A 24,784-nucleotide genomic window follows, 5' to 3' on the forward strand; every position below is an offset into this window, starting at 1 on the left:
TACTATATTTCCGATATTTATGCGATTTTTACAAGGAATAGTTCTGTTCCTCCGAAACGTAGGATTTTTTTTTAAATAAATAAATTGTGAATTTTAAAACCGTTTTAAGTCTCTTTTCATTTAGTTTTTCACAATGTGCTTCTCTTCACTTCAAATAAGGCCGACTAATCAAGCGTGTTGTAGGAACTTGGAAGTAACTATGGGTGAACAATAAATAAAAGGTTAAAGGTTAAAGGTTTATTTGTTGATCGGACAAACGTACACTCCTTTGAATCGGAGCGGCATCACCGACAGTAAAGTGGGAGCACAATCAGTGGCATAAGTAAATGATAATAAGTAATACACCTACTTAGTAAGTACAAATTAATAGTAAAAAATAATTAAAAAACACATAAGAGATAAAAAATATTTGAGTCACAGCCAACTATAATCAAGTACTACCACACTGTAGTGAGTAATCAAAGTTAGCCGTACTTATGTAGTATAATTTTCTAGAAAATTCGATAATTTTTGGGCGTCGATATTATAATTTCAGTTTTGGGACCTGGCAACGCTGCCTAGCTGTTCTTCTCTAAATATCAGAAAAAACAAGGTGGCAAGCTTGCCAAAATATACCTCTCCTCGGAAGAATTGTCCCTAGTGGTATTAATTTCTCGAGATGATCCTTAAAGATATATCTCCGCAATTCAGAGTTATTTACTAAAAACGTAATCCCGGTTCTATCCCTCCCGGTATAAAATTTTAATTATAATTAAAATAAATGAGATGAAACAACCGATTTTAATTTATTCAAAATATTATAAATTAAGTAGTTACAACAGTGAGTTAGACGTACTAAAACAATGCACAATTGAATTTAACCCTTTTTACAGTACAAGTTTATCAGTTGAATATAATACGAAGTAAATTTTAATGAAAGAAATATCTACAGATGGTATTTGTATTTTTCTCACTTACGAAATACTGGCCGCATCTTTAACGCTCATTTTATTTCAACACTCGTAGACTTCCAGTTGACGTTGTGACACATACCGCATGAAAAAGACCAATACCATCCAATTTCCAATATCATATAATGACTCGCACACCCAGGAAATCATTGACTGCGTTAGAAATCGTATATATCCAAATATCCACACCAAATGTATTTACAAGAAGCAAAAACCTTACCATCAACAAAGCACAGAGAGCCACTAGACTAACTGACAGCTCTCAAAGCAATAAACGTTAAATTATCGCCTTTGCATTAACACAACTATATATAGGTCGTTAATAAAACCCGTAAATAAATAACAAAAAACTAACAAAGTGGACCACCCACAGGGTCTACCCTTTAACCCTCTTATCTCGGCTGACTGCGCTAAAACAAGATTTGACCTTTAAAATTGCATACGTAAAAAATGTAGACTTTAAAAACCATTAATATACTTTTCCGCTAAGCTGAGTTTATTATTTTCATAAAAGTGTAACATCTATCGGTGGTTCTGTGGTAGAACATTCGCCTGTTGTGCAGAAGGGCTCGGGTACGAAACCTGGGCGGCGCTTTCGTTATTAATCAACAGAGAATACGCTACAGTAGAATTACTTCGATGCAATAATTTAAATGGATCACGAAATTTCGTTCTATTTAATAACAACCGAAATTTAATACTCTGTTAATTTGTAATAAACGCTTCCGGTAAAGCTGAAGGTCTAATTTTCGATAAAGCGTAATAAGTGTCGGTGGTTCTGTGGTAGAACGTCCGCCTGTTAAACAGGAGGTCTCGGGTTCAAATCCCGCCTGATGCGATCGCAAATTGATACTAAGACGAATACCGTAAACAATTGGTGGAAACCCTGCCATTTGGACGTTGAGACGTTTATCGTAACCCTCAGCACTCGGTCCGTCCCAAAAGTCAATAAGAAGAAGTTGAAGAGCAAAGACGCATAATGCAAATTCAACACTTACAACCGCCATAACAAACAAACTCAACATTCCTACATACACATAAACATTTCAACAAATTCCCATTACAACTGAGCCGCAACCGACGCGACGGTGAGCGTTAACGAAAAAAACAACCAAACCGCACCCTACGCAACCCCAACTTTACCCGTTAACGCTCACCGTCAGACGGTGGTTTTGCCAACCTTTAAACACGATTTCACGACTTTTCACCGGTAACGCGTATTGGACTTTGCCCCCGGTAACGCGTTCGCAGAATATAGACACACACACACAGACACGATGATTGTAAAACCCCTCCTAAGGGACATAGTCCCCTCGGAGAGGTTAAAATGCGCGTAAAGTTTTGCAACTAAGCCAACACAAACACAATTACATAATAAATTCAAGTACCCGCCACGTGACATTATCTGTGATTCATGATTCAAAGTGAAAGTTCACAGTTCAAACTTTATGTCAAAAACTTTTACCACGTCATATATCAAAAGTGTTTTGAAGGACATGAGTTAATCTTATTTAAAGAATTCTTAGAAGAAATAAGTCAGTGTTCTTTACAGGTTACCGTACTTTTTGAAAATGACTTTACTTCACTTGGACCCAAATGACTTGGTAGTCACAAAAGTTGATATGGGGAAAATATTGTTTCTCAAACGGCACTTGGATGCATTTTTAACACTCTATGAAGAACAGGTGTTATATTATTACTTAAGACGTACTTTATTCATATTCCACTACCAAGTACCAAGTTGCCTACCCTAAACCAATTTTATCCCTAATTAACTAGGGAAAAGCTTTCTGGTTACGGTATATAATATCATTTAGAGACGTCATGTATAAACATCATTTTTCAGATTTAAAGGTATAGAAATGAACAAATCGCACATCATGAAGTATTACAAATTTGAATTTCTCTAGTCTTCCATGCCATTATGTAAACATAAAGTTTCTCATATCAGCGATGAAGCTTTTATTACATTACATCGAGAGTTTATAGAATGTACTAAATCCAAAAAAGTAAAATCTTCAGTATGGGATATGATGATTGTGGTTATATACTACATGCAATACCCTACATTACATGGTATATAAACATCTTCTCTTTCATTAACATACTCTTCAATTTCATAATTTTTATACTTATTAGGTAATAATCCTTTTCAGCAAGCAGAAACTAAGTGAGTTATGTTTACTTCATATAGAAAATAACTTAACTTAACTTAAATTGTTTTTCACAACAGAAGTCCATTTACACGTTTTTTCGGGTGTACTACAATTTCTACAATTCAGAGAGTACAAAATTGTTAATTTTCCCTTAAGAGAACTGCTATTAATGAAATATTTTTTAACTACTTTTAGCAAATAATGGATGGATTGATAGCGCCTGTTTTTATATGTTTTACTTCAAACTTACACGCTTTATTAGAACGTTGGATGAAAGAAAAGAAAAATCCTAATAATACTAAATCCTTTAAATGGTTTCATCCACCTGAATGGACTAAATCTAAATTTATACCTAGTAAATTTGAAATATATATAGCTTGTTATTACGGTAATACTTTAGAGAAGGAATTAGATGTAGAAGCCAATATTCGGGTTTTGAATTATCAGAATAGACCCGAAAAACCTCGCACTCCATTTGATGAAAAAAAATATGGTTTATTGGATTTTGATTGCGATTGTGAAGTTAAAAAGTGCGAAGATCAAGTTCCCTTTAAAAAATGTAAGTATTATTTTTAGAATTTAATTGCGTTACTTTAGAATGTCCAAAATTTTATGCTAATTTTTATTCTTAATTAAAGATGTTTTTAATGAAAAACAATATAAATGTAACCATAAAAAAGAGGACTTTAAAAACTTTGATTATTTGGAAGTATTGGACCCTGATATTGTAAATAAAAATACTAGCTTAAAATTTTATAAAAAAAAACTTAACACTTTTACATCATTAGGAAGATTCAATTGATATCTCATGTCCTGTTTGCACTGAAGAAGCAAAGAAAACTATTGTAAAAACACTATCACATAAAGTTCAATCGCATTATATTAAAATATCGTATAGTTATTTAAATTAGCTGAGGATAGATTCCGTAGAGAGGAAATGTTGGAAGAGACGTTAACTCATCCAAAAACAACCAGTCGAAAAAAGAAAGGGAGAAAGAAGTCCAAATGTGCTCAACCAGCTAAGCTCTCTGAATTTCGCGATAAGTCTGATTCCATTAGTGAATGTGAAGGGGCTGTTGGTGGATTTGTTAGCTCCGAGTTATTCGTAGCTAATCAAGTGATCCAAAAGTGTAAAGAAAAAGGCTTTACCGAAGATAAATTGAAGCTCATTAAAGATAATATTGACAAAATTGAACAGTCTGTTAAAGAAAAAGGTACATTAACAAGGAATGGTTGCTTTGCTTTAGCTATTTCTCTTAGCTTATTCATCTATTTTAGGAAGTTTGGATACGAATCACCTTAATTTGATGCTGGAAACGGGAGCTATATTAAAGTCTTCAGAAAAAACTAGGGCTAAATCTAAGATTTCTCCCACAAAAGGTAATAACATTTTAAGCGAGACAAGATTTTGGTCAGAAATTTCAACAGTAGACCTTTTGGGCCTCGTCACTACTGGCTTTCCTTGGTATTAGTAAAACCAGGAAATTATATTTGTATACACTTAGAATGTTTAAAACTGCAAATGGGTGGTCTTCAATGAATGTAAGACGTAATGCGTATCTTCAACATTCTTTTTCCTTAGACATTCCAAGTTTATACATAATTTCATGGTAAAATTATTATGTTTTTAGAAATTGCAGAGTCCAAAAAAACTTCCAAATCTAAAGTAAATTCCAACAAAGTGCAAATTCAACCTATTCCCACATCTGCAGAAACGAAATCCATGAAAGAATCAACGAATTTGCAAGGAGTTAGTTTCCGTTCCTGCTCTAATTGCCACAAAGTGAAGGATGAGGGTGTCAAACTGAAAAAATGTGCCTTGTGCTTTAAGGAAAACGTTTCTAAAATTCGATATTACTGTAGCCGAGAATGTCAGGGTACGTATAGTTATATTAAGCTGAAACAGGGTGACCACAGAAAATAATTTTAACAAGAAGCCACCAACAGTCATCGAATTATGAATAAAGAAAAACAATGCTAACAGGACTGTGGATTTTAATAAGAAAAATGCAGTACTTCAGCAGAATATGCCTTTGAGGTGGTTACAAAATTAGGACTCATAGGCATATTCTGCCCAAGTACTGCGTTTTTTCTTATTAAAATTAACGTTTCTATTACCATGGTTTTATTTTAATGAGCAGAGAAGATCCAATAACATTATCAAGAAATATAGGAATTTTGTAGTTGATTCATAGGTTCAAATTAAGGAAAAATATAGGTTTCAAATAGTTATATAGCGAATTTGGTTTATGGATTTGCTCATTGAGCGACGATTTCTAATAGGGTGGAAAATCATATGGCTTTGGTCTGTGTGAAGTGACAACTTATGTAATTTTATTCAAAAGATTTATTATAAGTGTGGTCACCCTGCTAAAATTTAGTTCAAATATTAATAAATCAGGGTATTTTAATATAGCTGATGATTGGGTCAAATGTCACAAAACTGAGCATGACAAAGGAATGGCCTAAAAAACTTTACACATTTATTAACTTCATGTTTAAGAGCATTTTATTTGAAGAAACGGATTTTATTTCTTAAATTTAGAAATAAAATTTTTTTGTATTTACAAACTAATGTTTTTTTTTTGAAACTGCACAAATTTAAGCCAGATATATAAAATGCTCAATTGTACTAAATTTATTTAAATTGCACTTGTTTGAAGTAAAATGGGAAGGAAACTGTGAATGTAAAAACCACTGGTTTGCTTGCATGTACCTTATCACGTTGCTATCAATTATCTTTATTTCTGATAACATTGGATACTGAGTCGTAAATTACACAAACCACATAATTGATGCAGGAATATACTTTATAGATTTCTATTATAAACTACCTCATAAATAAAGAAATTTTTGTTACAAGTAAATCATAAATTTTTAAATTTCAATAAACAATTTTTGTAAATTTTACAATTCAATTTCTAAGTATTAAATTTTTGGCCCTATAAACAAAAGTAAAAATTATATTCTATTTGTTATAAATATTGACCTTGGCTATTGCCACATTGCTACGAGTATTTTATTATTTAGAGTTTCATGAGTTTGATATAAAAAACCGAAGGATTTTTTTGCCCTCCAGTTATTTTGATAAAATAGGCCTAAAGCCTTTTAGGTTTTATAAGGGGGAGATGGTCAAATTTATCAATCTGATAAAGTTTCACCATTAGAATCAGAAGATGTCGCATCATCTTTCAGTTTGCCATTTAATTGGGGTTTTGTTTCGGCAGTCAAAACCGCCGAATCTTCACCCAAAACAGAGCACAATTCTTGGAGCCTTTTTTCCATTTGAGGCACTCCAGTTAATTGTGTTTCCAAGCGTTCCTTCTCCTCTCTTAAAGAGAGACGAGTTGAGGTATCTAAAGGTTCTAATCTCCAACCTCCTTCTCCGTCAAACTGGAGAAGGTGCGTATGGAACTTCCTACAAAACATATCCTATTAATCAAGTACAAATAACACCAAATCAAATGAAATGAAATTTACTTACCAAAGAGAAGGTCGATGCGTAATTGTTAAAAGGGATATTCCAAAATCTTTAGCTGCTTGATACATTTGAGCCTCGACATCGATAGAGACTGCGCTTGTGCATTCGTCAAGCAAAGCAAATTCTGGCCTATTTATTTTCAGAATAACCTTCTAAGAACTCATATCATTTAAAAAAAAAACCTGTTTTTCATACTTGTGATAAAATAGCCTGGCCATTCCCATTCTCTGTTTTTCACCCCCGGAGAGAACATCTTTCCAGTCTCCAATTGCATCCATACTGCCTTCTCTCAATACAATATGACCTAAGTGGACTATGGAAAGAATGCTTTCCAAGTCCTTGTCTTTGATAGACTTCATTCTCATTTGATCTAACGTATCTGGATAAATAATTTGATCTCTTAGGGTTCCCAGTGACATGTATGGCCTCTGTGGTATATAAAACATTCGACTGGGATGTGGTCGTTCCATGTACCCGGAGTAACAAGGCCACAAACCACTGAGAATGCGAAATAGAGAACTCTTTCCACAACCATTCGGTCCAGTAATTAACAAATGCATATTTCGGTCAATCTAGATAAATAAAAATTAGATAATTTATATTTTTTACTTTCTTTTTCACATTTTATCCTTTAAAAATGTGGATTATGTAAGTTAATTAGAGTCTATTATAATGGAAAACTCAATTGAATTTGAAATTTCTTACGGGCATTTCCCTTTTTATCAATTCCACTTAAAAAATAATTTCATTCGATACGGAGAAAACAAGCAGACAGAATTTTTAATTGGGTAACCATTTCAAGTTCAGCCATTAAATTCAAAAGGTTCAGTTATAAAAACGCAGAAGGAAAGGGAATGAGCTTGAAAAGACTTTATGCCTCAAAGCCTAAAGAAGCGTATAGCATTCAGTAATTAATTCGAACAAGCTGAAAGAGAGTACAGGCTTGACCCTCTTTCCCCAATGTTTCTTTAGTGTCAGGTAACGACAGTAAGAAAGTACATAGACGACTGATTGATGTTATAGCTTTGAAGAAGGGGAACAAGCAGAAATGGTCTCATTATTAACTCTAAACATAGGTTATGGCATAAGGAGGAAAAGAATCTTTTAAGCTTCTGTACAAGTACGGTTCTAAAGTACATGTAGGTCAAATTGATATTCCAGATAAGGAAATTCTTATTTAAAAAGCGTATATACCGCAATAAAAAAAACTACCATGCAAAAAGTTACCAGAACATACAGCATTGGGCCATCAACCCTTGAATTTTCGCCGAGGATTTTTTTAATTTCAAACTTCAAAATAAGTCTGCAAAACAAAATAATGGAAGAAATGGAAATATATTCACCACAAAAGACAGGCTAGGAACAACCACATCACAGTTTGGAGTTATAACAGGAACATTTTCCAGTTTTATGATAGCTTCCATCTCCACCACTTGCCCTATAATGAAAAGCAAAATTTAATTGTTTCTATTGTATTTGATAATTCAGCCATGAACATACCTAAAACTTCGGGCATTCCATCTTTAAATGAAAGACCGGCAATTTTCATCAGGGACCGTTTTCCCGAACGTTTTCCACTGGATTCAGTCGCCAATACCCTTTTATATTTTCCTTGACTAACATCTTCAAACGTTTCAAACAATTTTGAAACTCTAGCTGTATATCCAGCTAGCTCCGTAATCTAGAAAAATGAAAAAATTATTAAAAAAAAATTTAAACATATTATTTTTTAACTTTAATTACCTCCTTGTAAGATGACATAAGCCGTTCTGTAGCATCAGCTCCCGATATCAGGATATTTTTGGCAGTTGTCATATATTGAGTTCTGACACTAACCCCGTCGTCTTTTTCGTAATTGTCACCTTTCAAAAATTATCATTAAGTAAAGTTTAGAAAAACTATTTTCTAACGAAGTAGATATGTGTGTATGATAAACAGTACATCCGGATATTAAAACTACATTTTCTCATATTTCAAAATTGCTAAATAGGTTAAAGTTTCAGCTCATTGCCTCCTTGAAACCAGATTTATAGTAGGGAGAAAATATTTTCCCTTTCCACTCAAATTTAAAATGAGGTTGCAAATTTTATCTATAACTCTTATATAACGGTGAACTTATTTTTGGGATAGATACAAAATAATAGTCTCCTATCTACGACAAAGTAAAAACCACTACCACAGTAAGTGACGCATAAGTAGTGCTATAGATTTCTGATCATTTCATATTATTATGTAAAAATTTGTTTTTCAGATTATACTATAATTGTTAAAACTTTGAGCCATTGTTAATTATGAATTATTATTATTTTTTTAAAAAAGCTGCTACTTCATGGCTTTAAAAAAAATTACTTCAGATTATAGTTTTCTGCTAATGAATATCTATAATTATTATCAAGAAATAAGTTGTTTATGGTTATAACTATTATTTACAAGTAGAAGTTCAATTCTACACATTTCAACTTCTTAGAGAGATAAGGCTGGAGGTACTTGATTTATCAAAAATGAGAAAGTCAGTGACTTTTGCCACTCATGCATATCAAATTGATATTTCCTCATAGTTAAAGGATTTAATCATTGATTTTTGGATGTACATTGCACCCCAATAATGAAAAATATTTTTCTGATTAATTAAAAAGTAGGGAAAGTCAAGTAAGCCTGCAAGGATAATAAATTTTTAACATCCCAGTCATTGAAAAAAATTTAACCTTTTAAATATTAGACAAAAAAATTAATAGATATGCCAAAAAACCAAGTTGTCGGTTCAATTGTACTGAGATTCTGGGATCCAATGTTAGTATTAGAAAAATAGCAATAACTTGTCACTAATGAAGGAATAAAAAATATGCAAATATAAAATGGAGGTACCCTTATCTCTTTTGGCGATTCCAGTCATGACTGGCAAAGAAACAATAATCATGCCTGTTGCGCTCCAGCAATACTTCATTAGGAACTGCTCAATCATAATGTACCAAAGCTTCTTGTTGAAAATTTGATTCATCTGTCGAGCTAATGCTTTGTAACTTTGTTGCAGAATATTTAATTCCACCTACACAAATAAATAAGAATTATTTTTCAAATTACACAAAAAATGATATTGAATAAGAGAGATTGGAAGTAAGATTTATATTTATTTAAATAATACTTACTTGATGCCCACCGTAAAAAGCAATTTCCTCAGCATTCGTAATAATCCTAGAGTGAATAAATCGGAGGTAACCTTTCTTTTTGGCTTCTTCCGATACTAGCTTGCCAAATTTTGGAGAGCATAGTCTCAAGATCTGCGCCGTAACTGCAGTCATAACAAATCCAAGAACTGGTCCTGGTACGCCATAGGCACCCATGTCATGAGCCATTTTGAACAGAGTTAATCCAGTAACGGCAATGTCCAATAAAGGCTTAGTTAGGTGGGAGTAAAGATGAGCAACCGACTGAGAAAATGTGGTAATATCATCCGTTAAACAATGATCCGCATTTTCTAGCCGAGAGTCCAAATTACTAACGCGATAGTACGTTTGGTTTCGGAAGTAAAGCTCATAGGCATACCGAACTAAGCGAGTACGAAAAGCTAAACCAAGTTGGCACTCGAGAAAACGTATCAGACTGTTGATAAATGTGGCGGGTATGGCTACTAGCAGCCATTTGGATAGTTGAAACCCGAAGCTCTTAATATCTTTTCGCACAATATATTTCACTACCCGTCCTTCTAGTTGAGCAACGTATATTGATAAAAAGGTTCTTGAAATTAAAGAAATAGTGTGAAGTATAAGAATTCCAGTTTCAATGGTTCTGACACCGGGTATCATAATTTTTAAAAGTTTCTGTAGTTGTTGCACAAATTCCTTGTTAAAGGCAGGAAATTTCTTCAAGTCATTTGCCAACCCATTCGCAAAAAGTCCACCAAGAACCTCTTTCTTGTCTTCAACGGGTACATCACTCGCGGAATCATCGGAACTTTCATCGTATCTTGAGACAGTTTTGGAAGACAAAACTTGTCGCTCTGGGCTGGAAGATGATATTCTATCCTGCGCTGCTTCCGCTTTACTTCTTAATGCATTTACAGTTTTGACAATCAAGGGATAACTAAACCGGGCAACGTAGGCTACACCAACTGCTAAAGTAATGGCCCGGGTAACTTTTTCTTTGGGTATATTATGCTTTTCCGTAAGGTCGTTTAACATTTTAGAAATGGCGTTCGTCATCTTGACTATTTAGAATATTTCTTCACGAGGATGAAAGAAGGAAAGTAAACGCGCTATAATTATAATACGAAGTCCAGTATAGGCATCATGGAGATTGGAGAATGTAGACTACCTCCTAAGCTCTTTAACACGCTAAACTTATTTTAAATTTCAGCATTATTTACTGAAAAAAATACACATACTTAACGCTTCCGGATCACCTCACAGCCACGGTAGTTATAATATCATCTTGTTCTTGTCCTAAATTTTTTTGGGTTAAAAATGGGAACAAATTCTCACATCCGCAACGCACAACCAACACACGCCGCCGCTAATAAAGTAAATGCAGCCCCTGCGCTGCTGCGGCAATGGATCTTTAAATTTCTTACGTCAGCAAACCACTTGATTTCCCGCTAGCGTGTGATTGGCTCAGACCTTAAGGCGCAAATTTCAAAAAGGGAATACGTGGAACGAGAACGTCAATTTTATATTTCTCTATAAAGCTTTTTAAGTTTGTAAATTTATTTCAACGAGGAAAAAAAAGCAATACACCATTAACATATGATACTTAACTAAATAACAATAAATTTTTTCCAAATTTAAAAACAATTTAAATAAGTTTATTTTCCTCGTCTATACATTTAAAAATACACGAGAGAGGACATTCACTTTTGTAAACTCCAAACAAACGAACGATTAAGGGAAGGGGACAAAAACCAATCATAAAGTCTTGGTCACCAGGGCACCGCTGGACTGGCAAATGGCTGGCACCGGGGAAGAACAGTTTTCGCCGTCCGCTTCGTCCACCCAAGGATGATTCGTTCTACCACACTGACTTCCGTTATCGTCGTCGTCGTGTAAGTAAGGATTCCTCAACGCCCCATGGCCGCGACCCACTCCGTTGCAATAAGCCGGACGACTGACCACTAACTCTATCCAATCGCCAGCGGCGGCGATCAAAGGAACGGTCAAGCAACAGTCGTAATCGTGCGTCCGAGTGTCATTCACCTACCGAAAAGAAATATAGGAGAAACAATAACCGATGAAGTGTCTATGTTGGTACTGACCCCTAATCCAACTATTTTTTTTTACATATCTTAAAAGACTCTTGACACAAACAAAGATGGCCACGCTGCGAATTCTCGGAACCCCTCTGACCCTTCTGCTGAACCCCAGGGTTCCCTGGAACAGCTTTTGGGAACCACTGCCCTAATCAACACCCATGTAATAACATAAGAGTATAATATTGTTCCATAAGTTTGTCACTTTGGGGAATATTTTACTGAGAACTAGTAACGGAGTGATGTCATCCCAAGAAATCTCCCCTAGCGAGGCGCTGTCAAAGGCTACGTGTGACGCGTTAGCAAGCGGACGCAAAACGGCGACGAAGCCCGTAATGGAGTCTGTTTTGTGAAAAGCTCTCAGTAAAAGCTTTGCATGTGAAGAATAGTAAGTGTCACACTTATGTAAAATTTATTATACACTTATGGTAATACGTATTAAAGGGCCACACCGGCGTTTTAAAAATTCGGCCCGAATTTAGCACGAGGTAGCAGATACGACAAAACCTTTTCTAGAAACTAGCGCTTGAAACAGATTAAATTCAAACGTCGCGGAGGCCCTTTAATTATGGAAATTATTCAAACTTTCTTCAGTCCTTCTAGTTAATTATCTTATACAAATCTTATTGAAAATTGTCCAAGGACGCTGGTATATTGAAATTTTAAGCCCTCTTCAATGATCATAATTTCCATAAAAAGATGCGCTAATTGTATGAAGTGGGAATATTTATGAGAAAATTATCCATAACGTTAGTGTTAGAGGTCGTATTTCGAAAAAAAAATTTCGAAATATTAAAACGGGGAATTTTTACCAAAATGTGAAGAGGATTGATTTTATTTTAAAGCTCACTTTAGCCTAACAACATTTAACAGGGCAAAATAATTTTTACGTAACTTTATTTGATAATTTGGTTGGTTTTAAATAATCGTAATCGTGCAGACGTGGTATTTAAAACGAAAATGTTTTTGTAAAGGGAAAGTACGCGTTTAAAATACGTTGCGGGTCGAAGAACACGAAAATGAAAGGGCAACCACTCGTTCTGGCGGACGCCTATTAGAGAATCCAAAATTAACGACCAACTTCCTATACACGTTTTTGAAACGCGAATGGTTGGGAAGCAAAGCGAATAAACCCGTTCCATTACAACAAGATGCCCTCGACTTAAGCTCTGGGCCGCTTTCGTTCGAGCGAAAAGCAATTTTGTTTTGGGAATGGATGGGTATTTAAGCGGATTTGTAAATATTTACCTGTAAAATTCTGTCGTATCTTCTGAGAATTCCCGATTGGTCCGCGGGCCCGCCCTCTCGGATCCTATTGACGAAAACTCCTCTCTCGTAGAGACCATCCGAAACGCTAAAGCCAAAATCTTCGTAAACTTTATCTTTGAATAACGTCACCCGGTACACCTCGATCGACACTGGTCCGCCGCCGTAAGTGGAACCAGTTGGGTCGTGGTAGAAACCGACCCCTTCGCCCAAACGTCGACGCTCGTCTCCGTCTTCGGACGGTTCCGTGGCCGTCTGAGGCGGGTTCACCGAGTAGATCATGGTTGTATGGCAACTACTAGCGTCCTCTTCGTCTTCATCCTGATACCCGTCGTCCCTGTACCGAAATACCAATGGCTCATCAGCATTTTGAAGAAACAAACGTTACTCTTAGGAAGGCCGCCTACTGTCCGCGGGCTTAGACCACGGGTGCTCCAAATACCGTCTGGGTGATAGATTACCTCTGATTGGCCGCGGCGTTGGCGGCGTCAAGCACTTCGTCGAATTCCACCGATATTCTGGGAGTGGGACTACGCAACGACGTCTGACTCCCCATGATACTTTGCTCTATTTGCCTAAGAAGTTGCGATTGGCCGCAGGTCTCCAAATCTTCCAGGACTCGGGACCAGTCGGCCTTGTCGTTTCGAGCGGACGTTGGAGAAACGTAATTGGAATCGTCCCATAATTGCGACTGAGGAAGCTGCTTTTCGGCGCCGTGGTCTCTTTTCCCGGCGGCTGCGGAGGCGGGTACAGGTGGCGCTGCTGCGGGATCCCATCGCTCGACGGAGCCGCCCAGCTTCGGACCATCCGTCTCGGTGTCCTTGTCCCATTTGAGAGCGGCCTCACCGTGACTAGAGGATGAATCTTTTAAAATTTAGGGATACGAAACAAAAAACGGAAAACGGTGTTAGAGCTCGGAACGCAATTATTATCGGCCGGTGAAAACATTTTCAAAGAGGGGAGAGAGAGAGTCGCCTCACCCCTACCGTTGAACTGGCGCAGCGGCTCATCCGTCCTGGAGCACTCGTGCCCGGAGAGCAAATCCAGGCCGCAACTGTCCCAAGACTCGACGGCGCTGTCCACGCTCGGAAGAGGCTGACTGACGTACGGCGACACGAAATTGTTTTCTCGGTCGGTGACCTGCGGACAAATTCGACTCTTAACTAATCCCTCTTACTCGCGAACGGACTGTAGGCACTTACCGCGTCGGACGTTTTATTCTTCGCCGATTCTCGCTCGCCCTTTTTGGTCGTCGAAGGGAACTTGGCGATTTTCAGGGTGACGACGTCGCCCGAGTTCTGAAGGAGCAAAATGGCTTCGCTGAGTGGCTTCCCTCTCAAACTGCACCCGTTGATGGCCAGAAGATGGTCTCCCACGTGCAGAGCGCCGGTTCTGAAGAATAGAGACGTTACCTTGGGTTAACCGGAACAATTTAGGTGAACCTCACTTTTCAGCTAAACCTCCGTCGGTGAGACCCGATATGATGACGGGTTCGAAGGGCTCTTCCGTCCCCGAGATGGTAATACCCAAAGGACCTCCGTGTCTGACTAGTTCCACCGTAAATACCACGGCACCCCTGGACGAGTCGGGATCTTCTAGCCCAAAGATAATCGATTAGACATTTCGTTCCCATTTAAATACATTCGTCCAATTTGAATGGATTAAGAACGTACCGGAAAAGGTGTCGTCTTTCTTAATTCGTAGTTTGACGACGCCGCTTTCGCAGGCCTGCAAAATTTCCGCCGCGTCTTCTATGGTACAGTGGTCCGTGCGCACGGAATCAATGGCCAAGAGTCGGTCGCCGGGTTGAAGGGTTCCCGTTCGGTGCGCGGCGCTCCCGCGTTTGATGTCGGATATTATCAAAGGTTCCCCTTGTTTCCGGTTCTTCGGCGCTACCATCCGAAGAACGTTAATTTGAGCCCAGTTACGAGAGACATTCGCGCTATACTTACAGGTAATGGTTATTCCTAGTCCGGCAATTCCTCTGGCCAGTTTAACCATAAAGGTACCGCTACTCGGCACGACCGATTCGGCCACGTCGAACTCCACGAGCAAAGCCACTCGGGGAGATGACCTTTGAATAATTTGTACTACCTCCGTCAAGGACAGACCTTCGGTCGACTGCCCATTCACGCTGATCAGCCTGTCGCTTATTTGTATCACCCCGCATCTTAATTATACGATAAAATAGTTAATATTAATACTTCGCGTAGAGAAGATCGAGGTTAGATAAACGACACCTGTCTGCCGCTCCTCCGGGGTCAATTTGACTGATGACCGGAAGAGACGCGAGGTCGGTCGGGAAACTGGACCCTTGCAGGGTGAAACCGAAGCCCCGTTGGTCGGCGTGTAATATGACCTCGGTCGTTTCGGTGTGGCATAACTGACCGCAACTGAGAACGGCCGTGGCCGCGCTCGACGATAAAGACGCTAGAAACAAATGGAATTGGTAACAGACATTTGTCGTTCAGTTTGGTCCACCAAATTCGACTCACCACTGGAAGGGAAAGCGGGAAGAAACCTGGGTATCCTTCGATAGTTTGTGGCTCGCTCTTTGGGTTTGGCGTTCTGCTGGGAATAAACGTTTCCGGCTGTAGCTCCAGCCGAGCTTGGAAAACAAACCGAAGACGAGGAGGAATGGCCGCCGTATGACGAAAGCGTGTTATAAGGGTTGTACGGAGAAGAACTGTGCCCTGAATCGCGTTGTATTTACATTCAATTACGAATCAAGTTCAAAAACTTGTTTAAAGTTCATTCGTTTACCAATGCGAAATCCGGCGTTATCGTGGTTTCTGCGAGTAACCATTTGACTGACGGGCAAGAGCTCCAACTTGACCGTCAGCCCACCCGACGTCCTCAGCAGCTGAATGGCCTCGGCCGGCGTCATGTGGTCCACTCTAGTGCCATCTACGGCCAGAATGTGATCGCCGACGTGCAAGGCCCCGCATCTAAACAACATTTCTTACCAACCATCTACCGGTACTCGTAGAATAACAATCTCATTACCGTTCGGCTAGACTAGCTTGTTTGATACTTTCAATGACCATGGGTCCCTCCGGCCTCTGCCCGGACATCCTGGTTAAGGTAATCCCCAACTGCATTCCGGGTGCTCGGTCTATTTCGACTAACAACGGACCCGATGCGTTTCGGACCGCGTCTAATAAAGGAAAAAGTAATTGCTCCATTATTCTCGTTGGTAACCATTCTTAGGAGCGGAGCGCCTACCCATTAAAGAAACGTCGTATTCGACGCTGATGATGGCTTCTTTGTCGACGCTCTTTAAGACTTCCATCGCCTCCTGCAAGGTGGCGCTACTCAGATTCAACCCGTCTATCGCTAACAAGCGATCACCCGCTTTGATCGTACCCTCCCTGTCCGCCGGTCCACCAGGCCGGACGTGCGTTATGACCAACGGGCGACATTTGAGCTTATCGGTACAAGCTCCGCCTCTCAAAGTGAAACCGAAACTACCGTTTTCTTTTTCCAACTTCACTTGTATAATTTTGGGGCACGCGCAGAGGGAGCTTTCGGCTGTAAAATAAGGAGAGCTATCATGGCGGCGCATTCCTAATTCGAAGCGCGGTGGAAAATACACCTACTGGAATCGGGAATTTCGTATTCGACTTCCAAGGTGACCCTGTCCCCGGCATTCTTGAGCAAATTAACTATTTCTTCGTGTTTTAACCTGGCTGTTCTAATTCCATTAACAGCCACCAGGTGGTCTCCGACCGCCAAAGCGTCGCTCCTAAAAATAGCAATTTCAGTTAGAGATATTTCTAAAATATCCGAAGGTTTCATTTTTTCCCGCCAAATTCTTCCTGTCCTTGTGAAATGTATTTTTTCCTCAAGGGCGACGGAGGAATACGGGTAGAGGAGAAGTCACCTGTGGGCCACGCTTCCCGGTCTCAAGTTGGAAATTTTCGCTCGACTTCCACGGTTGATTCCACCTGAGAGAAACGAAACATTTCCGTCACGAAATCGTGAGGGTCCAATCTTAGAGGACTTTGGTTTAAGTATAAATTCGCCTACCTAAAAATATGACACTGCGGATATTTTAAACCCCACACTCGCGATCTTTGTAGCGGAAATTCGTTCGCTTTAGATTTTTCGTCACACTTTCGTACAGACGATTGAAATCTTTGTTTACGTTTTGCGGCTAAAAAGCGGAAGAACTTTCGCTGCAAAGTACGCGAGGATGGTACCAGAGTTTAATACTATCGCTCCTTATTCTTAAAAAAAAACAAGTTGAGAACTAGAGTTTTCTACAAGGATGATACCTTGGCACTCTAGTATCATCTTTGGCAGAGTTGAGAGGAATTTGAGCGCAGAGGACACCATGCCAGTTGCGGGTCGTCCTGGTATAGGTAGCGTGGCGAATGGGAAATAAATGTACCCATTCTCGCGGGCGACTCACCGCGGAAGGAAGAAGACTGCGGAGCTCGATTTGGACGCTTTTTAAAGCGAGAAATTGCATCCTTCTCCTCCGAAGTTAAAGTTCCGGTAATAACCTCTTCTTCTCTTGTAAGCTTCCTAAGCGCGAAAGTCGCGGCCATATTTAGGGAGCCTATTCCCCACTTCCATTGGCTAATCCATACCTTGTCCGTAGCCCGGCCGCGCTACCAATGGGACCTAATCGTTCGTGCCAGCTGACATTCGAGGTTGACTTAGTTTACGAAAACCTTTTGAGAGTCGCCCAGGATTAGGGGACAGTACCGTCAATGCGCGCGAGAGAGTAAAGTCAATGAGGCTTAGCGGGGCGCGGGATTTTAGACTAAACGAGCGACGACGGAGGTTGATTCTTGACAGGACGATAGCGCGATGGAGATGGGAAGATGATATATTACGACGCGTTGCACGCCTACCACAACCGAGGAACGGTTGAAAGATATTCCTCCAGGGACTCTAAGAAGCCGAGTGAGGATGCGGATGAAGAGGGAGGAGGAACGGCTCGTAAACACCACATCCTTCCTCTCCTACAAATCGACTTTTTTTCTATCTATAGCATCCGAAGGGAGCGTTCATCTTCAGGGACACGACAGTATGGCATCGTGTAGTCATCGGCTGATATTTTTCATAATGGAAAAACTCTCTCAATCTCCCAAAACACTTCCAAAGTGTTTGTCGTATATCAATCGCCATTGAACAAGTTTCCAAATTAAATATTGGAAAAAATGGTTAAGTTAGAAGAAACCACCTATGGACAGTGCGAAGGATGATAAAATACGCGAAAAAGTAGATTAGTCCATAATTGAAAGGGAAAATATAGCTAAACCCTAAAAAATTTTAAGAAATTAAAAAACTTACTAATAACTCGTACACTCCCCCTTTTCGGCTTTCCGTTGCTATGCAATGAGTTTTGAAATTTTTAATGTTTAGGCTTAGTTTCTCTTTTAGATATAACAGTCGCCAGCCAGATTTCCCTCACGGTACTGATGAGTTCCAAATAGAACGAAACCGGTCCACCGTTGGAATTTCTGGCTATTTTTTATGTAGTTTATTACTCGAAGATCTATTTGATCCGAGATTCGCGTTTTTTGTTTGCTCGAAGACCTATCGGTACGAGTTATTAGTAAGTTTTTTAATTTCTTCAAATTTGTTTAGGGTTTAGCTATATTATCCCTTTTAATTATGGACTAATCTACTTCTTAGATGTAAGCCTACAATTGGATTTTTATGGGGAATATAGCTAGCTTCCTCTGTCAAAGTTTTTGAACTTACGATATAGTTATGACGTAAAATACTATCAAGTATAGACATTCGGGTACCAAGAATAGGAAAAGGCGGAGATTCTACAAACATCCTCGCGTACTTTGTTCGTCCGTTTTTTGTGGCACTTTGTCATATAAATAGTCGCCACATTATTTTTACGTTTTGTGGTTAAAAAACAGACGAACTTTCGCTAGCGAGTATGCGGGATGGTAACAGAGATTAACGTTGTATTGCCATATTGTAAAGGAGCGGAATGCGGGTATGTCGTGATACCTGAAATGATGAGGCCAAGCGTGCTTCCTTCTCTTTTGACTAATTCCACCAGCGAGACACCTTTTTTGTCGTCTTGCGAAACACATCAAGCGACAGAGAGACAAACAAAATAATAAGATATGTCAGTACAGAGCAAAATTTATGGCATTATTTCCTCTAATGAAAAAGAATACAGCGTAAGAAGAGGAAGATTGGGGGAAAAACGGTGCAGCTGATTTTACACACACTAATTTAGAGATGTTCAAAGGTTGGGGGCCAATTATTAACAATAGGTTAATTTTTATCATTCGGGTTCGGGAAATAAATGTTTCCCTCTGTTAAAGGTTATTTTTTTTCACACTATTGTTCGCGAGGATGATAAATAAATTTGATTTAAAGCGACTGATTTTTTGTAAAAGCCCGGCTTACCGAGGCGTAGTTAATATGTTACGGCAAATCAAAACAAAGAATTATTTGTCATAAAATTGTAACCTTACCACTAATGAAGCTCAGCCTCTTGTCCAGGGCCAAGGCCAGTTCGGCTGGAACGCGGCCGTACGGACCCCCATCTTCCCCTGAAAATGACCAGCACTGGCTAATTAGCTTCGCAATTTACTGTAATTTCACGCTACAACTGAGCTATAATGAGCCTAAATTTTGAGAATCTTTTTCCCCAAAAGTAAATATCCCCGCGGAGTTTAATTTATACATTTTAACCGAATTTTTGACAACGGCAAATTTTGGCTTGTGATGTACATATCCGCTGTTTAGCGGGCAATTCGCTGGAACCTGTTCCAATTTAATAACCCAATTGGATACTTATTTCGTAAGAGATATGTTATAAGTTTCCGGTATAGCATAGTGTTCATTTTTCAACTTCACAAACAGATATTCAAAACCATTTCAAAACTACTACGCTAGACTTTTTACTTTATCGCAGCTGCCCAATCAGAGATTTCGAACTTACTACAATTGAACAAAAACTCAGAATTAAGATTTTCTACTTCATGATAGTATAAAGCCACGTTCACACTAGAGCCTAAAGCCCAGTTTAGGTCGGTTTGTATGCCAGTTTTGACCACACACGATAATTCTTAGTTCACACTTGGATTAATTATGTACATAATTAATCCAAGGTTCACACGTGCGAAATCGCTTCACCCCGGTTCGCTTATAGCCAAGGCTTAATTCCATTTCAAATTATGACTAGAATTTTGAAAATACTAAAATGTATCCCAAAACAATTAGTTAATCATGTTTACTATACATATAGCAATATTATTTGACATAATTTAGAATTTTATCCCCATTATTTTTGAAAATACGAGCAATTTTACTTCCCCGCCTTGTCGTTTTGAAATCGATTCTAAGCGAACCAACTTGGACGAGTTGCTTGCCGAACCAACACTAAGCGATTTCTCACGTTAATTTTAAAAACCAGTTATCTAAACGAAGCGAATTTAGGGGTAAGTGTGAACGTAGCTTAAGTAACGTATTAAAATAAGTGTGACAATTCCTATTTCAATAATAATAACCAGCTAAGCTAATTACCCGAGACACCACCTTAGGCCTAAGTCCTCAAGCGACTTTTAACGCCATTAATTCAGGTGGCCGGATTACAACGCGTAGGAGGGTGGTGGCCAGCCCTTCATGCCACGCGAGCTAACAGCTCCCTGCACTCGCTATTACCGTTAACCTCAACAAGTTTTTATGGAAGGGGAAACTGAAGAGCTCCGATGTAAAACCCCATTAAGCAGTTGGTAGGGAACTTTCAAACTCAACGCGGAAGGAGTAACTACGAGTTTTCACCACAAGTTGGGATCGAACCGGCTCGTCTTGCTGCGAGGTGAAAGTGCTACCCACTCCGCCACTACACTCTTTAATGCTCATTTTCCTGTTGAACATATTTTCGACAATGACACTCTTATCGTCCTTGATCGTAGTATATTTTGCCTCCAACTTATTTAGACACCAGGACGCTTTGTACTGTACTAAACCTTCAATACGCAATAATTTTGAGAATTTATGTATTCGCCTGACGACGTAGCCGGTTAGTGCGCCGAAACAGCCGTAGCGTTTTAATAAACAAAAAGTTTTTACTGTACAATAGCGGTTTATTTATTTATTCCTTTAAAGTCAGTTCGGTGATAATTTTTAATTGTTATATTTATTTATTTATTGTTTATTACGTTACTTATGATAATAGGCAATTACTAATTTTTCTCAATTTCATTGAAATCCCACAGTTCTATTATATTTATGTCAATTTACACATTTACAATTTACAAATAAGACCCTGGAAATATATCCGTAATTTGATAGTGATTGCAGCCTGGAGACTAGAAATAAATAAATTTAATGAAAGTACCGCGATTCAAGAAATCCTTGAAAGAGCGGGAATAAAATTGCGAAAATACAATTGGCGTGTAAGTGGTAAATTTATCATTGGCGATCAACATAATTATAGATTTTAGCGCGGCAATAAATACCAAAGGATACGTTGGCCATTAACAAAAGGGACTCGTAACAATAACAAATTTCCTTGAAAATTTGTTCATCTCTACGTGGCCGTGTCGAAATCGACGTTTCGCTAGCTAGTGCCACCAAATTAGTTAAAGGGAATATAACCTTTTGCGGCGTCTGAAATTGAAGCTCATAAAAATGTTCTGGTAGCCCTGTTGATGAAAAGCTGTTTTCCATACAGTATCTACTATCATACTGTTAATTCTATTAGTTTTAAAAAATAGTTGTAGTGTGGGATTTACCATTCATTTCCTTAGTATTTAAGAGAGCACAAATATTAAAGGTAAGCTTAATTAGTTTTTATGTTTTATGAGTTAAAAGCTTTAAAGGATCAAAATTAGGAAAAGTACACGGGCTAAAATGGCAAGGCTTAGAATCTACAATCGCTCACGTGGTCTCTATGTCTCTGCTACAATGTAATCAGCTGGGATACCCCTGGGAAGAAATATTCGTTTTCATCCTACTGAAAGGTCCTACTAAAGGTGATATTGGGGGGGGGGGGGGGGTTACCCATAGTGAAGGTGACTTTGGGGGATCTTAACGGGGAAAATAATAAAAATGGTAGCACCCAGTCGAAATTATCTTATTGTTGCATAGTGGTTTGTTGCCTAGGTATTTCCGAGGGGGTAGTCACTTCAGTAATCAGGTGTACAAATCATAGGTAATCACGGGAATTCACTTAAAATAATCAACGGAAATCACCGAAAAATTGTGAATAATAACTGGAAATCATCGAAAACGTACGGTAATCACCGATTGTTTTACGAAAATCAGTAATCAGGTGTACAAAATATTTACGAATAACTACCCCCTCGGGTAATTCCTAAAATTATCGGGCTCTTACGTAAAGAACACGTTGGAAGGTCATACGGCCTTTAAAGGGAGTATGAACTTCCATATTTATTATGGATCAACGAATTTCACGTATCCGGCACCAGGTGTAACAGAAGCTATATAGGGGTGACCAGAGCCTCCAATTTTAATAAGTAACATTTATAAATCATTTTCGAATATATTTTATATACAAGCAGCAGGGTCTTTAAATACGGTTTAAGTTTTTTTTTACGCTGGTTACCTCGATTTGTTTACAAAGTCCTTTTTTACCTATCACACGAACCCAAACCTTAATGTTCACATTTCCCCGCTGCTTGGTTTTGCGCTTGTTGCGGCCTACTCCCAGGGGCTAGCATGCCACACTTTGAAGCTCTCTGGCGCTCTTTTAACTCATCGTTGGGAAATGGGGGGAAAACAGGCATACTTCTCAACTCACCCTTTCAACTCCTTCAAATTTTTGCATAACCTTTTGAAACACCCTGTATAGAGTGCCAGCAGCTTGAAACCCTACGACGTCACCAATGTTAAACGTCTATTGAGAAAAAACGCGAGTTTTCATGACAACCACTACGGAAGCTACGGCTGTGACGTCACTAACTTTTAAAAACCCATCAACTGCTAGCATTCTATACCGTTATTCTTTCAATAATATATTAATTTTCATCCCTATTTCACTGCCCCCACGGGTTAATGACCCTCACGAAATATCCAGTCATAAATATCACTATTGGCGAGTCTTGATTCTTACTACCTTTAAAAAGACACAACGGCCTTTGAAAATCAAGTCGCAGATCTGGACAATCATACGCGTGGATTTCCTTAGTCTATATCCGGCGTTTCGTGTTTGACAACGATTGAAACGTCGATGTGGCCCTTAAAATTCTCAAAGCTTGTGAGCGCGACTAAAAAATTAAAGCTTATGTTTAGGTTCGCTAGGTAAAAATAAAATGAGACCCCAAGGTCGGTAACATCGCTTTGGCAGAACGAAAAACTGTCTATCGGACCGAAATAGCCACAAACACGGCTCGTATTTACAAGTGTTTAGAATATTTCAAACGATAAATCTCATCATAATAAAAAACCAGTTTGGAATATACAATAACAAAATTACCACCGCGTACTTAAAAATCGTGGCTGTCTACTTAAAAACAGTGATGGGCGCGTTCCTCTCATTTTCGGCATTTTGAGCGAAATTGAGCTTAAAATATCTTTTTAAAAGAGCGCAAAACCGAAATGAGAGGAGCGAAAATTTCGCCTTTAAAAAAAGAACGAAAATTTCGCTGTTCAAAAAGAGTGCGAAATTTTAGCCGCTCAAAAAAGAGCCAAAAGAGAAGATCGAAAATTTCACCTTTCAAAAAAAGAATTAAGATTTTAGCTGCTCAAAAAAGAGACAAAAGGGAAGATCGAAAATTTCGTCACTCAAAAATGAGCCAAAAGAGAAGATCGATAGAGCAAATATTTTAACAGCTCAAAAAAGAGAGGATCGAAAGTTTTACATCTTAAAAGAGAGCAAGCTGATCGCTTCTTTAACAAAATTGCCCATCACTGCTTAAGTTGAACAAGTGAGTAGATATTAAAAAAAGGAAATGCTTTACGGGCCTGTAAAATTGGTTTACACCTTCCAAAAAAGTATCGACCTGATTAACAAATTAACGCGTACGCCTCAAGCGATCTAGTGTAATTTACAGGTAACGATCGACGAGGAAACACCTTCACGAGGTAATTTTTGTTTGAAGCCAAGGCCTACCGAAAATTAAAATGCGAAATAATGACTAACTATTAAATCTAGGCATTAAATTGGCTATTATAGATCCATAAACGCCATCAACGTAACTTAATAGCGGAAGTTTATAAACGTGTGCCTTCGCAGGCTCTAACCGGATTCCATTGGACGCGTTTTTTACAAATTTACCGAGTCTATTACTTTGCTTAAAGATGTAAAATGTTAAAATTCAGGATTGGCAATTTTTGGATTTTTTTAAAAAAAATCAAATAAATCGATTTTTTTTATTTAAATCGGATTTTTATTGATTTTTTAATTTTAATTAAAATTTCAAAGTTTTATATAATTTAGTATAATAATTTTACCTAAATCAAATATGTTTTAATTTTTAAAGACTAATATGTATAATGAATTTGTTAAATTTAAGCTAATAATCATATAGAAGTGTATAATTTTTAAAACCTATTTTGGTACTTTACAAACAAAATTCGGCGGAATCCCCACCCACAGGTGGAATCCAATGCAACATTAGGGGGCAAATACAAGAAAGATTATAATTAAACCCAAAGTATAGCAATTGGCGAGGTTTTTTCTTTTTCATTAATACTTTATAAAAATTGATTTAAATCGTGATTAAAATCAAGTTGATTT

General features: G+C 38.2%; 3 protein-coding genes across 5 annotated transcripts in view; 1 reads left to right on the forward strand and 2 right to left on the reverse strand.

Moving 5' to 3' along the window:
- The first annotated feature begins 2,343 nt into the window (after nt 1-2,343).
- On the forward strand, nt 2,344-5,677 carry LOC149940933 (uncharacterized). The gene is made up of 12 exons (XM_090177082.1): nt 2,344-2,635; nt 2,730-2,804; nt 2,861-3,026; nt 3,090-3,120; nt 3,184-3,235; nt 3,302-3,665; nt 3,745-3,833; nt 3,895-3,951; nt 4,005-4,320; nt 4,385-4,486; nt 4,738-4,983; nt 5,523-5,677. The coding sequence occupies exons 1-12, from the start codon at nt 2,522-2,524 to the stop codon at nt 5,573-5,575; spliced, it is 1,665 nt and encodes a 554-aa protein (XP_090033208.1). The 5' UTR covers nt 2,344-2,521; the 3' UTR covers nt 5,576-5,677.
- A 508-nt stretch (nt 5,678-6,185) lies between these two features.
- Nucleotides 6,186-11,105, reverse strand: Abcd1 (ATP binding cassette subfamily D). Its single transcript, XM_090177081.1, has 8 exons — nt 9,734-11,105; nt 9,453-9,633; nt 8,331-8,449; nt 8,088-8,268; nt 7,931-8,025; nt 6,783-7,159; nt 6,591-6,716; nt 6,186-6,524 (listed from the first exon to the last, which is right to left on the reverse strand). Exons 1-8 carry the CDS (start codon nt 10,784-10,786, stop codon nt 6,248-6,250), a joined length of 2,409 nt encoding a protein of 802 aa, XP_090033207.1. The 5' UTR covers nt 10,787-11,105; the 3' UTR covers nt 6,186-6,247.
- Nucleotides 11,106-11,329: 224 nt separating this feature from the next.
- The window catches only part of Grip (Glutamate receptor interacting protein), a 34,292-nt gene continuing 20,837 nt past the window's right edge, over nt 11,330-24,784 (reverse strand). For 2 of the 3 annotated variants that reach the window (XM_090177281.1, XM_090177279.1), the window contains exons 2-18: nt 19,551-19,628; nt 19,075-19,146; nt 16,976-17,039; nt 16,692-16,837; nt 16,318-16,623; nt 16,099-16,249; nt 15,856-16,040; nt 15,588-15,785; nt 15,333-15,522; nt 15,045-15,262; nt 14,766-14,984; nt 14,540-14,684; nt 14,295-14,484; nt 14,073-14,232; nt 13,554-13,956; nt 13,075-13,429; nt 11,330-11,773 (exon numbers count right to left, since the gene is read on the reverse strand). In XM_090177281.1, coding sequence (XP_090033407.1) covers nt 11,486-11,773; nt 13,075-13,429; nt 13,554-13,956; nt 14,073-14,232; nt 14,295-14,484; nt 14,540-14,684; nt 14,766-14,984; nt 15,045-15,262; nt 15,333-15,522; nt 15,588-15,785; nt 15,856-16,040; nt 16,099-16,249; nt 16,318-16,623; nt 16,692-16,837; nt 16,976-17,039; nt 19,075-19,146; nt 19,551-19,628 — 3,368 coding nt within the window. In that variant the 3' untranslated portion in view covers nt 11,330-11,485. The remainder of the gene's footprint in view (nt 11,774-13,074; nt 13,430-13,553; nt 13,957-14,072; nt 14,233-14,294; nt 14,485-14,539; nt 14,685-14,765; nt 14,985-15,044; nt 15,263-15,332; nt 15,523-15,587; nt 15,786-15,855; nt 16,041-16,098; nt 16,250-16,317; nt 16,624-16,691; nt 16,838-16,975; nt 17,040-19,074; nt 19,147-19,550; nt 19,629-24,784) is intronic. The other variant, XM_090177280.1, reaches the window with a different exon arrangement.

Source organism: Leiobunum rupestre, chromosome 6, assembly GCF_980474605.1.
Source record: "Leiobunum rupestre chromosome 6, qqLeiRupe1.1.hap1, whole genome shotgun sequence".
NCBI lineage: Eukaryota > Metazoa > Arthropoda > Arachnida > Opiliones > Sclerosomatidae > Leiobunum > Leiobunum rupestre.